This window comes from Mustela nivalis, assembly GCF_964662115.1.
Source record: "Mustela nivalis genome assembly, chromosome: 18".
NCBI lineage: Eukaryota > Metazoa > Chordata > Mammalia > Carnivora > Mustelidae > Mustela > Mustela nivalis.
In genome coordinates this window covers 56,603,396-56,618,918 of record NC_139037.1, presented here as the reverse complement: position 1 = coordinate 56,618,918, position 15,523 = coordinate 56,603,396, and the positions used below count along the sequence as shown (strand labels likewise).

General features: G+C 49.2%; 1 protein-coding gene and 1 long non-coding RNA gene across 18 annotated transcripts in view; one reads left to right on the top strand and one right to left on the bottom strand.

The window, feature by feature from the left end:
* ZC3H4 (zinc finger CCCH-type containing 4) overlaps nt 1–15,523 on the bottom strand; it is a 42,292-nt gene that overhangs the window by 24,169 nt on the left and 2,600 nt on the right. For 14 of the 17 annotated variants that reach the window (XR_014305466.1, XR_014305467.1, XR_014305468.1 and 11 more), the window contains 2 exons: nt 1,213–1,432; nt 782–892 (listed from right to left, as the gene is read on the bottom strand). Coding sequence is in view for 14 of the 17 variants with exons in the window: in XM_082710558.1 (XP_082566684.1) it covers nt 782–892; nt 1,213–1,432 (331 nt within the window). In the remaining 3 variants the exon portion in view is untranslated. Of the gene's footprint in view, nt 1–781; nt 893–1,212; nt 1,433–14,206; nt 14,303–15,523 lie in introns of all 17 variants that reach the window. The other 3 variants (XM_082710566.1, XM_082710567.1, XM_082710568.1) reach the window with 1 other exon arrangement.
* On the top strand, nt 6,119–15,521 carry LOC309853007. The gene is made up of 3 exons (XR_014305488.1): nt 6,119–6,869; nt 14,422–14,573; nt 15,209–15,521. It is a non-coding gene; the product is annotated as an uncharacterized lncRNA (long non-coding RNA).

Sequence of the window (15,523 nt, the reverse complement as noted above, 5' to 3'; positions counted from 1 at the left end):
AAAATTAAAAACAAACAAACAAACAAAAAACGCCTCAGCCCCTAGTTATCAATCAAAGCTGTGCTGTGCCCTGCATTCCTTGTCTTGGTCAGGTTTAATGTCTGAGTCCCTGTTAGCAGATCAAGGTCAACGACAGCACTGTACAGTAATCACCTGTTAGGATGGACAATGGGATACTTAGGATATGTTTTAGAGCTACTAGCTTTAAAAGCATTTTTCATGAAAACTTGAAAAACTATGTTGATTTCTCTTCTCAGAGATTTTGCTGGGGTGGGGGCAAACAGCCCACAAACCAAATACTTCAGCCGCGTGTCTAAGTTCAGGGTTACGACAGCATAAACGTCTGACTTCTGCCTCCGCAGCATTTGAGATCATTTACTCCTGTAAAACCATTCCATTCTCTAGCTGATTTTCCAGGAAAGGTCATTTCTGAATAGGGGCAGACAGCCGTACCAGGGATAAACCAGCAGGTTTCTTGGGACGGGGACATCCTCAGTCCCGCCCGGGCCATGGGAGGAAGGGTCTTAAGAGCATGGCCAATGGAAATCGGCCACTGCCTGGGCTCGAACCCCTGCTCCTGAGCTATAGGGCTGGGACCTGGCTGGTTTCCTAGCTCTGTTTCCTCACCTGTACAGTGGGGATAAAAACAGGATGTCATCTTGCAGGCTTAAAATTCATATAAAGTGCCGTGCAAGAGTGCTCGGCACACAGCAAATGCTCGGCAAACACAGGCCTGCCCCCACTCCCAGCTCTGCGGGGCCCCCGAGCAGCAGTTACTCACCGGCGCGTACGGGGGGCTGTACTCTCGGTACTTGCGGTGCCCCTTCTCGCTAGGACTGAAATCCGAGTCATCTGAGAAGTCCGAGAAGTCATCGCTGGAAGAAGCGTGGCGCTGTGGTGACAGGGGAAGTGAGCTCAGTGACTGCCGCGGGCTGGCCCGCTGGCAGAGTCAGCCTGGGGACAAACCCTGCTCGAAAGTGCCGAAGGGCTCTGCGCTCTAGAGAAACGCCTCACCTGGGGGCATTGAGTGGCAGTAGAGCGTGAGCTACCAACTCTTTAAGGGGAAAAAAAAAGCTCTTTATCTAATTTGGGGAAGGAATAAATGGCACTATTAAGAGTGGCCTCTGGCCTATGAGACCAGCGTGGCCCGGGGGCTCTCAGGCCAGGCCCCGTGCCATGTAGCCTGGTCCCAGCGTGCCCTCCTGAACCTACTTTGTGCTTGGATTTCCTCCTCTTCTTCGACCTCCTCTTCTCCTTCTCCCGCTCTTTCTTCCGCTTCCGCTTCAGTCTCCTGTGCGACTTCTCCTCATCGGAGTCGCTATGGTGCTTCTCCCCCTTTTCCTTCCGGCTCCTCTCAGGCCCTCCGGAGGTGTCCTGGGTCTCCTCGGCCCCATCATCTTCCAATTCACCTTCTTCCAACTCACCATCTTCCCTATAAACCAACCCCAAAGAAATATGAACCCAGGGTAAACCCAGGGTGTGAGAGGAGATGTCCGCAGGCCCCAGGCTGCCCGCCGCTGACAGGCACACGGAGCCTGGCTGCTGTGAGGGAGGCCTTCCTCAGGAGGACATAAGGGCCACTGCCTCTCGTCCCAGCCCGCACCCTCCCCCCTCAAAAAAGGGCTGCGTCCGCTTTCATATCACCTGGCTGGGGGTGGGGGGAGGGAGCAACACATTGGAATTTAAAGGTACTGACACTGAGACCAGCACAACTCTAAGCCACGATTTCTCAAAGTGCTCCAAAGGACTAGGGTTCTAAGAAGAAAGGTGACAAGGTTCCATGGTCAAATGAGGTGAGGAAAGTCCCATCCTGGGGCTTCACAGTGCTTAATGCTCTAACAGAAGTTCCCAGATGTCTTACCATCAAGAAACCTGTAAAACCCTGTGTTCGAGCATTTCCAAAGCTTACTCGCCACAGAGGCTGCTTATCTCAGGGGACAAGGACCAGCCACGGTCCCCAAGTGCCGGGGAGCACGGTGGCCTGAGGTCACTGGTAAGCCCTGGAAGCTGAGGCCCAGTGGAGACAGGGCCGTGATTCTGAACCAGGTGTGGCCCCCACGCTCCAGGGTCCTACCCATGGTCAGGCCTGGACTGCGCCTGAGGATGTGAAATGTATTTTACCAAAGCCCCATAAAGAAGTGCAAGTGATCAGCTCTGGTTTCAAGTCTGAGCCACACCCTTAGCTGCACAGCTCTATGCTGTGGAGTGGGGGGCAACCAAGCAGCTAGAGAAGGGGAAGGGGTAAGGGAAGGGTCCCAGACCCCTCCTGAGGTCCTCTCCTAACAGCTGTGAGAGTACCCACAGAAGGGGTCCCCCCGCCCCACGGCTCTGAACCCAGGGATCCCTTCTGGCTCCCCTTCCTACAGATTTCCCAATTTTGTCACTTCCCCCGTGACCCGCATCCCTACCCTAGTACTTGAAAAAATAAGAGCACTCTCCAGACGCTGCCAACAGGACATTCTAAATGTCTAACTATCTGCAGGGTGGGGTGAAAGTGAGGGGATACATTGGGTTAAGGAGAAAAGCAACTGGAAAAAGAATCCAGTTTTTAGCCAAACCCACGGACACATTCTCATACACAAGTACAGGAGTTGGTTGAAAAAAAAATAAAGTAAGTTTTCAAATCTTTTAAAACCTCCCAGAGTTCCTGCTGTATGACCAGGGAAGGGTATGTATGAGAATATGAAAGATCCTTCCTTCTCTATTAATTAAGACCGCAAATGAAGATGGAGAAAACATAAATAGTGGCGTAACGAATCTGGGACCCAAATGGCTACCCACAACGGAACGAATCCAGGCAGCAAAGACCTCACTGCTCAGACGAGACCGGGGCCAGTGTGAGAACAAGCCCACCACGTGAGTGGGCGCCCAGTACCCCTGCAGGGGGCACACTGAAGAAACACCACACTGGTGATTCTCCCAGAGGCCCTCGCGCCATCCCCTCTGTCCAGATGTCAAGGATGCAGACAAGAGGAGGCTCTCTTTATTCTCATTCCCAATTCAACAGGGTCGGGTCAGCTTATAAACCAAGTGGTCCCAAACTCACAGATACCCCAGCAGAGGTCAAGGGCAGCTCCCACAGACACAGTGCAGGACACAAAATTTGCTCTGATGTTTCAAAGGAAAACAAGACAGGAAGGTGACCAATGGATGCATTGCGTGGCTTCCTTGCAAACTGCCAAGTTGGGGGGTGGGGGAGTCAGTCCCACAGGAAGATGTGGAGCAAAGCTGGGAGGAGCCAGCATTCCTCACAAGTGAGGCACCTTCTGGCAGGGGCTTGGGTGCAGCCCACGGAACAGGGTGTGGGACAGAGCTGCCTGGGCTGCAGTGGCCTTGCCCTTAGTCAAAGTACGACCAACTGGGGAAACTGGTTTCTGTGAGCCAGCCAGCCAGAGGGAGTGGCTGTTAAAGGGCAGCCTGGCACACTCCCCGCTGCCTAGAGCTGTGGACACCCCGGGGAGGGTGGTATTATTACTGGAGCAAACATGATGCATGTTCCTGCTGGAACACCGTGGGCAGGCCCAGTCGCCACACCCCAGGAGAAAACACAGGGAGATGTGGCCAGACCACACATACGGACATTACGGAGCAGAGGAAGGCCCAGAGACAAACCAGAAACATAGGCAGACCTTCCATGAAGAAAAGCTAAAAAGAGCATCACTCTTGACAATAGTCTGGACAGGAAAAAGGGCAGAGGGACATGGTGAAAATTACCCAGAAGCCCAGGGCAAGCAGGGGTGGAGGGAACACGGGAAGACAAAAATGGCCCCCAGAAGCCCCGGTTCCAGAAAACAAGGTTCCAATAGCAAGACCCCTTCAACCCTCTTGTTTCCAGAAAGGAGGATTTCAAAGGGAGAGGAGGTGAAGGGACTTGTCAGAAGCAGACAGCCCAGACACTCCCTCACCCCCGCCCACTCGGGGGGAGGACACCAGGACAGGGCAGAGAAAGGTCCTGCCCAAAGTCAGTGGGGGCCACCACCCCTGTCCTCCTGCCACACACCAGCTTGCTGGACAGCGCAGGCCAGTCTCTGTCTAACACCTGGGGAAAGGACACAAAGACCATCCAAGCAACTCCAAAGCCTTGATGGTGGCCAAGGATGATCCCAGAAGGCGGCCTTTTCATTCCAAAGCACTTCCCAAAGCAGGGAAGGACAGCACTCAAATCCGCCCTATGAAGACCCTGGGCCAAGGAGTGAGTCTCTTCATTCCAACACCTCCAGGACACCTGGGCTCAGTGACAATCTAGCACACAACTGTTTATAAAATGGGGGTGAATACTCAGAACTTTGTTTCCTGAGACGGACCTGGGAGAAACTGAGAAATACACAGTATAAAAACCAACAGGTGGTGACTTACGAAGGGAAACGGGAGACTGGAGGGGACAGAGACGGGGACACTCCAGTGACCAGTGTGCATTCTCGGCACCATCCGGCCATGCTGTGCTCTCAAGCTTCTCAGAGCCCTGGGCTGACCTCTGGTCACCCGCAGGGTCACCCCTCTGCTACCACGAAACTCCAGGGAAACAACTCGCCGCCCAATGTCCTGCATGAATACGGGATCTGTTTCAAGAGGAGAAAGAGGACAAAAAAAGACAAGACTACCAAACCCGCTGGGACCGGGGCAGAAATCCTGGGGGGCACAGACACGCCCTGCACGAAAGCAGTCTCCAAACAGCAGCCTGGCTTCAGTGGTGCCACTTCCCAGACAGCCAGCAAAACCCATGTCGGAGTGGGATTAAACACTGAGGGAGCGCGCCTAATAGAGTGTGACATAATCCCTCAAGAAAAGTGGGGGAAGCCCCGTCGCGCTAATCATTTCAATCTAGACCTGCCAAACCCTCTTGAGACCAGCATGCAGGAGAAAGCCTGCGGCGTCAGCCGGAGCCGGGATGACCTTATTCCCAGAGCCTGGACTGGCAACTTCCCAGCATGGCTGCCCTGGGGTTGGCCTGCCAGGGCCATTAGGGACAGGAAGCCAACCAAGCCAGGGGACTGCCTTGGAACCGGCACCCAGGAGGGAATGGGCAGAGGCCAACGACTTGCCGAGGGTCAGAGCAGTCTCGTGCCTCCTGGACCAAAGCTTCCAGGGCATTTAAATTTCCATTCACAGAGCTGGTGACAGCCAGCTCCTCCTCTCAGGTCAAAGACCAGATCTGGACGCCCATTCTAAGGACTGCCCATTTGGCCACTCCATGGGGCACGTTAGAGTGCTGAATTCATCATACACCATGGGCTTGGCCAAAACAGAACTGGGTAAAGAAACCTCAGGATTCAAAGTAGGCGGGCCCTAGCCACCAGCCTACAGATTCGGGCACGGGGCTCTGTCCTGCCAGCCGAGTGACAACCAGCTCTGCTTGTTCCCTAGCAGTGCTCTTGGCACGATTAACTTAGCCTTGGTTTTCCCATCTGTGGAATGGGATAACTGTGGTACCTACAAGGATTTTTCGGGTTAAATGAAATAACATGGGTAAAGCCCTTGACACGAGAAAAGTACCAACTACCAAATGAAAAGCAGCTACTGATTTCAAGAACCAGCTACCATGAGCGTGCCTCTGCATGGATAACCCTGAACTGGCCCAGATGCTCACTGGAAAGCGTCTCCCCCCCCACCTTGGGGGCCACCGCTAACTGCTGGCCAGCTAGTCCCCACTTCACTTGGCCCCACCGCGCATGCACAGTCATCTCCCGACAAATCCCACTGCTGAAACTGACAAACCAACATCTCCTTCCTCAGCTCTGATCTAGCTGGAAAGAGAAAGTAACCAAGTGGCTGACCCTAAAGTATCCAAGTGGTCCCCTAAAAAAAAGGGCGCCTGGGTGGCTCAGTGGGTTAAGCCTCCGCCTTCAGCTCGGGTCAAGGTCTGGGGGTCCTGGAATCGAGTCCCACATCGGGCTCTCTGCTCAGTGGGGAGCCTGCTTCTCCCTCTCTCTCTCTGCCTGCTTGTAATCGCTCTCCCTCTCTCTCTCTCTGTCAAATAAATAAATAAATAATATATTAAAAAAACAAAAACAAACGAAGCTGCCCAACATGGAAATTCTCTAGACAAGAGATCTGGATGGAAGCTGCAAGGCGCCCGGGTTTGTGGCTCAATCTGGTTTACGCAATAAAAGAGGGGAGGGGAGTGCGCCCAAAAAAAAAAAAAAGAAAAGAAAAGGTGGAAACTCATGGGAACAGTGGCTGTTACCTGAAGATCATGAGAGCCCTTGACAAGAGACGGCTAGGTTAATGTGAAGGTCAGGGTTATGATCATTAACTGCCCAAGCGCTCAACAAATTGCCTGGGTAGGCTCTGAATGACCTATTAACTAGGGACAAAATTATAAAATTACAAGGAGGCTCTGCCTCTTCAAATGTCTAACGACAGGCCTAAACGCAAAAGTCCCCAAAGTCCCCAAATTGACGTGTGGGGTAGTTGTTTACTAGGAAGGAGTGAAGGCACAGAGCCTTTCCCTCCACTGACAAGGAGGTGGGACAGCCCCGGGGGTGGGGAGGAACCTCACTGAGGGATTTTCAGAGGCAGGAAATTCTTGAAATAAGCCTCTGGGTCTTGCACATGTTTTTCAGTGTCCTTACTACCTAGGTTCATCAACCAGAAATCGAGAACAAATGGGCTGTCTCCGTTTCCCTCAAATTCTCAGGTGGGGTCGCAGGAGACTGTGACATCACACCATGGTAACATGGTAACATGCCCACATCACAGACACCACCTCACCCGAGCAGACAAGCACAAACCAAGCAGGGGAAAAGAGAAGCCTGACGACCACCAGCACCCCGAGTCCCCCACTTCAACAACGTGAGTGGAAGAGCCTGCCCGGGGTTGGGATTCAGCCAGGAACACACCTACCGCCATAACCGAGAAATGTGAACCAGGTCTGGGTATTTCAGATACTGAGTAATTACTGTTAATCTTGTTAGAGAGAATCACGGTTTTGTGGTTCTATTTTTAAAAAGATCTTTAAGCTAGAAATATGCGCTGAAGACTCTGCAGGTGGGATGAGGTGAAATCTGGGATCTGCTTTAAAATACCCAGGGCCGATGGAGGATGTAGGGAGACGAAGCAGAACTGGCAAAATGTACGTACTGTTGAAACTGGGTGGGTGATGGTCCTTCTCCTCTCATGAAAATGCCAGAAAACTTCCACAGTAAGTTATAAAAAAAAAAAAAAAGAAAGAAAGAAAGAAAGAAAAACAATGGCCTAGGTGGGGAAAACCTCAGCAAGGTGAGGAGAGGTTGTCAAGGAAAGCAGAGAGCTAGAGTCTGGGGTCAGGGAAAAGGGGTTGGGGGGAGGCTTCTTCATTCCTCATCAAGTCCTTACCTCTTGCCCTGATTTCCACAATGACAAAACCTGCCTGAATACATGAGGGTCTTAGACACCAAAAGCAGTAGGAAGTATTCATTACAAACATTCTGTATTAGCAACCTCCAAGCCAGGTCCCATACTACTGAGCTCCCGTCTACTTGTCTCACACCAAGGCTTAGTAACAAACCTACATGGGTCGTGGGTCCTCAGCATGCCGTTTTACAGAGAGGCTGGAAGAGAAGAAATCTGCCTGTAGGGTCAAGACAGGAAGAAACGAAACTGGACCAAGTCCTGGGCTCTCCGGCTCCAGGCCCAACTCAGAACCTCTACCTTTGAGATAATTAGAAATTATCTGAAAGAGAATTAATTCAACAGGCCAACCAACAAAATTTCTGCCCTGAAATTCGTAATTAGGCTGGCAAAAATAAGACTGATGCACAGAAAATGGATTAAATGAAACAGTATCCCAAGAAAGGCCAAAATGAAATATTAAGACTGGGCGAGGTCCTTAACACTCTTGCATGGGGGGGGGGGTTCAACTGCAAAGTGAGAGGCGCCCAGGTGGCTCAGTTGGTTGGGCAGCTGCCCTCTGCCCGGGTCACGACCCCGGGATTGAGCCCCGGGTCAGGCTCCCTGTACAGCAGGGAGTCTGCTTCTCCCTCTCCCTCTCTCATGTAAATAAAGACAATATTTTATAAATAAATAAATAAATAAACCTGCCAAGTGAAGGCAAAGACAGAACCTCTGAAACAGATGAATCCTCACGGGAAAAATTCCCTGAGACCATGTGACTCAAGTGCTTAGCACTACCCTGGCCCAGAATAAGTCTTTAGGAGGAAAAACTATTAGGAGAAAAACCTCTATTTTCCCTCTATTAGGAGGAAAAACTGTTATGTGAAGACACGAGGCAAATACAGTCCTTCCAACATCAAATACAGGGAACTGGGACATTCAGAACTCTGACCAAAGCCTTTGGATAGTTCAGGGAATGAGGACACAGAAAGGTCCAAAGAATCCTAGCCAAAACCCAAGTAAAGGGGCTTCTCTCCAGAAGGACAGAAAGCAAGGGGAATCCCAGAGAAGGAAATTCCCGAATCATCCAACACCAGAAGGAATGCTTCATCCCAAAGGGTGCAGCGTCGTACTGGGGTCAGTCCAAGCACACAAACTCTTTTGGAGCATTTCTGCAAAGCTTCAAACCCATTAAGAAAAAACCTGGCCTGCCGGAGGAGTCTTACGGAACCAAGGGGCATTTCCTTTGCCTGAGCGGCTCCACTCCACTCCCACTCTTAACACGGCTCCTGTTCCTGATAAAGATCTCTCTCTGATCCAAGTTCCTCCTGTCAGATAAATCTCTGAAACTGGCTTCTCGGCAACAGTTTCCTTTTTTCTTTTTTTAAGATTTTATTTATTTATTTGACAGAGAGAGACACAGTGAGAGAGGGAACACAAGTAGGGGGAGTGGGAGGAGAAGCAGGCTCCCCGCTGAGCAGGGATGATGGAGGGCTCCATCCCAGGATCCTGGGATCATGACCTGAGCTGAAGGCAGAGACTTAAATGACTGAGCCACCAAGGCTCCCCACAACAGTTTCCTAATCACCTTCTCACACCAGCCATACTTTAGACTGCTTACAGCTGGAAAGATGCTGGTTCTCATCCAAAGAGGCCTGATTTTTTTTTTTAAAGGAGGTCTGATTTCTATTATTCCCGAAAGGAAAATCAAATCACTGAACTTGGGAACCAAGACTCTTCTTGTCTGTAACTTTTTCTGGAGAAATGTTTGGTTCCACTCAACGTACGTTCAACTAAGACAAAGGATGTATTTTCAACTCAAAAGAAGCTGGGCCTCGGATAACTAAGATTCCGTGTTCACACACCGCTCAAGAGCTGAAGGAGAACTGCAATTACCCATACGCAATGCTTTGTGAACTTCCAGGCAACTGTGGGCTCCCGGAGGGCACAGCAGAGGCTGGCAGTCACCTGACTTTCCAAGGGCGCAGCACAGGGCCAGGCTCAGACTGGCTGGGCCCCTGTGATGTATTCCACACAAACGCAGCAGCAACCTCAGCACTGCACACCCTCGTGGCCAGCTGCATCAACACGGACACTGGACAGTAACCTGGATCACCGTAAAACTCTAAGGAGGTGGTGGAGGTCTTGTCTTTAATGGAAAACTCATTTGCTGAGTGTTTCTCGAGGGCCCCAAGAGGCCAGAGGGGGACAAAAGCCTACACGTGAAAGTGACCAGCTGTCAAGCACTTCCCAGGGAGGGGGCCCACCTCTGTTGCCAAGAAGCTAAGGTCCCTGGGGCTGCTCTGGTGTGCCCCGCAATGGCAGGGAGGGCCTGGAATCCCAAGGAAACCTAAACCCTCGTGTCTGTTAGGAAAATGAGGAGAGCAATAACCCAAGCCACCTGCAAAGGACATCGAGCCAATGTCACTCAAGTCTGCCCCGGCTCCCCGGGGCAGTGTCAGGGATGTGTCAGCTGTGATCGGCTTCCACACTAGCTTCAAGAAGTTTCCGGCTACTTCTAATAAATGAAAATCCCTTAATTTTAATTCGGAAGGCCAGGCTCGGGGCCTCTACGGGCAGTGGAAGGAGTGGAACACAGGGCAGACAGAGCTACAGGGTCATGGAGGGACAACACAACTCTCTCTCTGAGGCATGCTTTTTTGTTTGTTTGTTTTTAAATAACTTAAAGTAAGCTCTACACCCAAGGTGGGGCTCGAACTGACCACCCCAAGAGCAAGAGATGCATGCTCTACTGACTGGGCCAGCAAGTCGGGACCAACTTTAAAGGAGTACCTGTATTCCCTGCATGCCTTCCCACCACCTCTGCCACCACGACAGAAATCACGGCAGCTGCTGGGTAGGTAGTAGGTGCATCACAGCAGAGGGTGGGAGCAACCTTCTCTTTAAAGGGCCGAAGAGGGGCGCCTGGGTGGCTCAGTGGGTTAAGCCGCTGCCTTCGGCTCAGGTCATGATCTCAGGGTCCTGGGATCGAGTCCCGCATCGGGCTCTCTGATCAGAAGGGAGCCTGCTTCCTCCTCTCTCTCTCTGCCTGCCTCTCTGCCTACTTGTAATCTCTTTCTGTCAAATAAATAAATAAAATCTTAAAAAAAAAAATAAAAAATAAAATAAAATAAAGGGCCGAAGAGTACATACTGTAGGCTTTGAGGGCCACAAAGTCTCTGTCCCAACAACTCAACACTGCTGTTCAACACAAAGGCAACCACAGACCATATAAATCAATGGGCGTGGCTATGTTCCAATAAAACTTTACTCCGAATTAAAAAAAAAAAAAAAAGCCAGGTGGGCAGGCTTTGATGGGAGAGCCACATTCTCTCCACCCCTGTCCTATCAGAAGTGACTTTTAAACTTTGACCTTGACCTGCATCTCCTCCTTTACATTCCTCTCAAACTAGTCTTCAGAACGTTTCAGGGTTTAAAACTCCACCGCACTCTGCTTTTTTCGATCCTCTCTCATTTCTTTGTGTTTCAAATGCAGGAGACAAATCAATACATGGGACTTTGTAACCTACTAATGACTGCACACCGCAGTTTGAAAATGTCAGCTCCAAGACGCATTTGGGTAGAGAGCTGGGGTCTGGGTACAGGCTGCCCAGGGTTCTAATTCTAACTCTGTCTCCACACCCCCCAGCTCTGTGACCTTGGACAAGTGACTTCATTTCTGTTTCCAATTCTCATTCTCAGCGTAGGGCTGAGGATGAGCTATCACACTGGAAGCACTTTGAAGGTCCCTGGCAGGTCATCTCTGCCCTTCTTATGACAAGAGACCCTGTCACATCTTTGGGAAGACTAAGTCAATGACTCACGAGTATCACATCCACGCTGTCTACTGCTCCCCATCCTCTCTTCCAGAAGGGGACCGACCCCAGCTTAGAGGAAACAAATGGAAACCCATGCCCTTCTAGGCTTTATGCTTCCGGAGTTCATGGCTTCCAGGACCACTCGACAAGGACGACAGGGACAAGGGAATCTGGTGCTCAGCGAACTGGTGGATCAGCCTGTGACCCAGCCACTCAGCCTCACCCTGCAGTTCATTTTTAAGGCACTTTCTTCTCAGGTGGGTACCGAGAGCTGCCACAGGGGCAGCAAACCCTTGACCCTGACCGTGGCCAGAAGTTGCAGGCGTCAGACATGGGAAGGAAATCCGAGGCCTGCTACAGGCAGTAACAACCTTTGCCCAAATCTAAATAAAGTCCGCAGGAGAGAAGAGCATGCTGCACACTCTGAAAACTTTTCTGCTCCAAGAAAAGCACGGGACAAGCTTGACTGCTGAATGAACAAAACCTTGACTGACTCAGCCCAATTACGGAGGGGCAGGGGAATTGTGGAGCTGGGACAGGCCTTGCTGCCTTCTGGAGACTCTAAAGAGCGATGGTCAAGGACTAAGATTAAGGGGATGAGACCAGTGAGCAGTGGGTTAGGTGCTACAGCCCTGTGCGCTCAGCTCTCAGGAAGCCTACCACAGTCGAAGCACAACTACGGATCCTAACTGCCACAGACGAACACGGGAAGGTCATCAGCATAAAGCTCAAGATACCAGGCTGTTCCAGCATCTGTAATAAGGGCGTTGAGAAAGCAAGACATGCCTTAAGATGGTTTCCACAAAGTTTCCACCCCGATCTGCTCCCTGCAATGAAATAAACTGGCCAGAAACCTGAGCTGGAAGATAAACCGACTTCCCTCAAAAACACAGATGTTAGGCTTGCTTCTGTTTACACACCAGACAATAAATTCTCAGGTTTTTTTTTTTTTCCTTTAGTAGGGACAGCAAAAAGCTAAAGAAACCAAGATTTGCTGAATGCCAGACATTGTGCGGGTGTCCATGTATGCCCACTTGACTGCAGTGACCCTGAGAAACGGCCGTTATCCTTAGTGCCCACTGTAGGGAGAGCCAGGCCTGAACACAACCTTATCTGTCTCCAAAGGCCACACTGTTCCTTCCTATCCTGTTGCCACCTCCCGCGTTCAGATGTCACCACTTGCCTTACAAATAGGAGCTGAGTCACCAATTCACACAGATATGAATGCACCAAAATAAGTAAATAAAATACACATGGAGGGAAAAAAAAAGTACGAGACAGATTCTCTATTCTGAGCAATTTCGCCAAGAGACACAAACTACGCTCCCAGCAAATGTCCTGTACTGGAATAAAAAATTATTCCAACAGCAGGATGTGACTGGGTTTACATGAACTGAGGGCCCGTGTCTTCAACTGACAGTTCTTTACATGAACTGAGGGCCCTCAATCAACTGATTGAGGCAGAAATGTGAAAACTGCCCACGTAGGCTCCTACCATTGCTAAGAAACCCTGCACCCTTTTTCCAGGACCGCTGTCTTCGGCAACCATCAGAGCAAAATCATTGCATCGCAAAGATGTGGCTGATAAATTTGGAAAGCCCAATCCGGGAAAATCTCGCTCCCCGCCGACAGTCCCGGTTTTACTTTGGACTTAACCAAATGAACTTTAGAGGCCCACCCAAACAGGCAGCTTTTTCACTCTTTCCAGTTGGTTTTAATCATGAAACCAGCTTCAAATCATTGATTCTGACAAGACTCCCATTACCAATGAGCAGACGGCTCCTGCAGAGGCTTGAATCAACTTCCTAAATGCCAACTACCAGGAACCCCAGAAATCAGCCTTTTGTCTCCCACTGTGGCAGAAGCTTTGTTGCCAAGGTACAGGCAAGAACCTTGCTTGCTTAGAAACGCAGCCACTCACTCACTGTTTGCTCTGACTCTGTCACTCAACTTCCTACCCCAGGGTCAGAAGCCCCTGTTCTGGTACTAGACAATTTCGTCCACAGGGACCAAAAAGCAGGTTCTCCGGAATATAGTTTGACTAGAGCTTTCCACAGAGGTGGGAAATTAGTAATTTTCACCAGGCAAGTATTTGCCGTAACTGGACCTGGCTTCTAGAAGATGGTTCTAGGGACTTAAAAGCCACAAAAACCTAGCGGAGGGGAACAGCAAATAAGGCCACCCTGAGACATCCATCCCTCCCCTACTGGGGCAGGGGAAAGATCTAAGAGAAAGGAGCAGAAGTGGAGGCATTATTTAAGGATAAACTACTAAGTCAGCCCAATACGGAATTGTCTACATTCAAGGGATGGAAACAAACTCAGAGACAACCATTCAGCTCTAATGGGCCAGGTAGGCCAATGGCTGGGAAAGCCTTCATTTCCACAGGTGCAGAAGTTCCCCCTTGGGATCAACCTTCCTGGCCAAGCAAAAGCCACAGGGTTGTCCTTCTAGAATAGCTCACTATACTTAAAAATCTTGACTTGTCAAGAATCAAAAACTTAACCTTCCAAGCAAATAGAAACCCAATCTGGAAGATAGAGGACAATCTGTGAATCAGAAAGCCCTGTTGGGGGGGATTCCTCATTCCCTTTTGAAGAACAAATTTGAGGAGTAAAAAATGAAGGGGTTTTAGGACCAGAATATCCCTCTTTTCAGGGTTACAATTGGTTGTATTTCTACCAGGATATTTTAATTTGCTTTCCCATTAAGCCTCTCCCCAGAGAATATAACAATTTTAAAGATTTCAAGTGTCTAAGAGGTGCTGTTAAATCAGGGATTCTGAGTGACACCCTTTTTTTTTCTCTTTCTTTGCAACATCCATTAATTTGAATTTTAACTAGTACTGGTACATCAGTTTAGGGGGAAAAAAAAGGCAGTACTGTGACATTTCAAAAACAAAGACTATCGAAGTACAGTTTGACATAATTACTGGGGCTTCTTGGTTTTCAGGAGAGGAGAGTCCTTTGAAAACGGAAGAAAACAATAAACCCTTGTGTTGATATGCCTGAGTACTCTCTAAATGTTTGGGATAATACTTTTAAGTTCAATGAATGACTGCTAAAATTTTCACTTACAAAAGAAGTAAAGTTAAACAAGCATCCTCCGACAACTTAGTCGCCCTCGAAACTTGGAAGGTTCCTCTGTTAGCATCCAGTTTCTGCACTTGGCTCCTGGAGGAGGAATTTCACCAAGGAGGGAAAACTTCAGATAAATGCAGTCCGTTTTCGGCTGACCCTGTGCACTTGATCGTGTGTTCAGTTTGTGCTTCAGACATTATTTTTTTTTGCAGGATACTGTACTGTGTGGACACTTCTTCCTCCCACAACTTGTTTTACATACCTAAGATCACCACTTCATAGCAGTTAGGTTGTGAGGATATGGAGAGAAAAGAATAAAACCAGTGGCCCCACTTAATTGCAGTTTACGGTTCCTCATCCCAACGTAAGTGAACTTTTTTTTTTTCTCCTAAGAATGGGGGGGGAAAAAAGGAAACAGGATATTTCGGAGGGAAAAACTGGGCTGTGTGTTAATAAAAAGTTTTCACTACCAAAGTACATCAGGGACCCAAAGTGGGCAAGATGGAAAATGGAACTTCAACGTGTTTTGTTTTTTAACGGAAGAACTTATGCTTGTAAAACACATCAGAAGTAGTATTTGGTTCTGCAAGTCATTTCTGTTGCTGTTTTTATCTTGTATGTGTTGGTGGGGGGGCAGGGGGCTGGAGGAAGTGTTCTCTCCACCATGACTGGGCGTGTTTGCATCAACTTTTCACGGTCAGGCATGTGCTTTCGAACAAAGGAACAGTGGAGACAGAGAGAGGAGATTGGGGCTTGACACGCGTTACAGATTTGGTGCTTAAACAGTACTTACAAATGACTTGCTTAATTTAAACGTCCATCACCATAAGAGACATTGGAGTAAAAGGAGCAAATTGGATCTACTTGAACCACAATCTTTTTTTTGGGGGGGGGGAGTAGGAGGGAGGGAGGACCTTAACTCGAATGCAAGTATCATAAACCAAATTTAGTTAACCTCGTTTCCTACAAATGGACCTGAAGTATCCACTTTCTTCAAAGATGAAGGCTGGAGACAAAGCAATGGACAGAAATGGAGAGAGGGATACCAAGAGCTTGAAAACATGGGCCTTTTACGTAAGTTTTTGTCACGTTACAGTAACGCTTTTTTTTTTCCTTTGAGAAAACTGTGTACGACAAATTAAAAAAACTAAAGATCAAAAGGATGTGCAAGTCTTAAAGGGTTCAACTGGGTTTAGAATCCTGATTTGAACATATAAATTCACTCAAGCATCACTTTGGTCTAAAGGCAGGAGGAAGGCAGGCAGGAAAGGGACAAAAAGAGGGAGATAATTGAATTACTCAATAAAAGAGGCT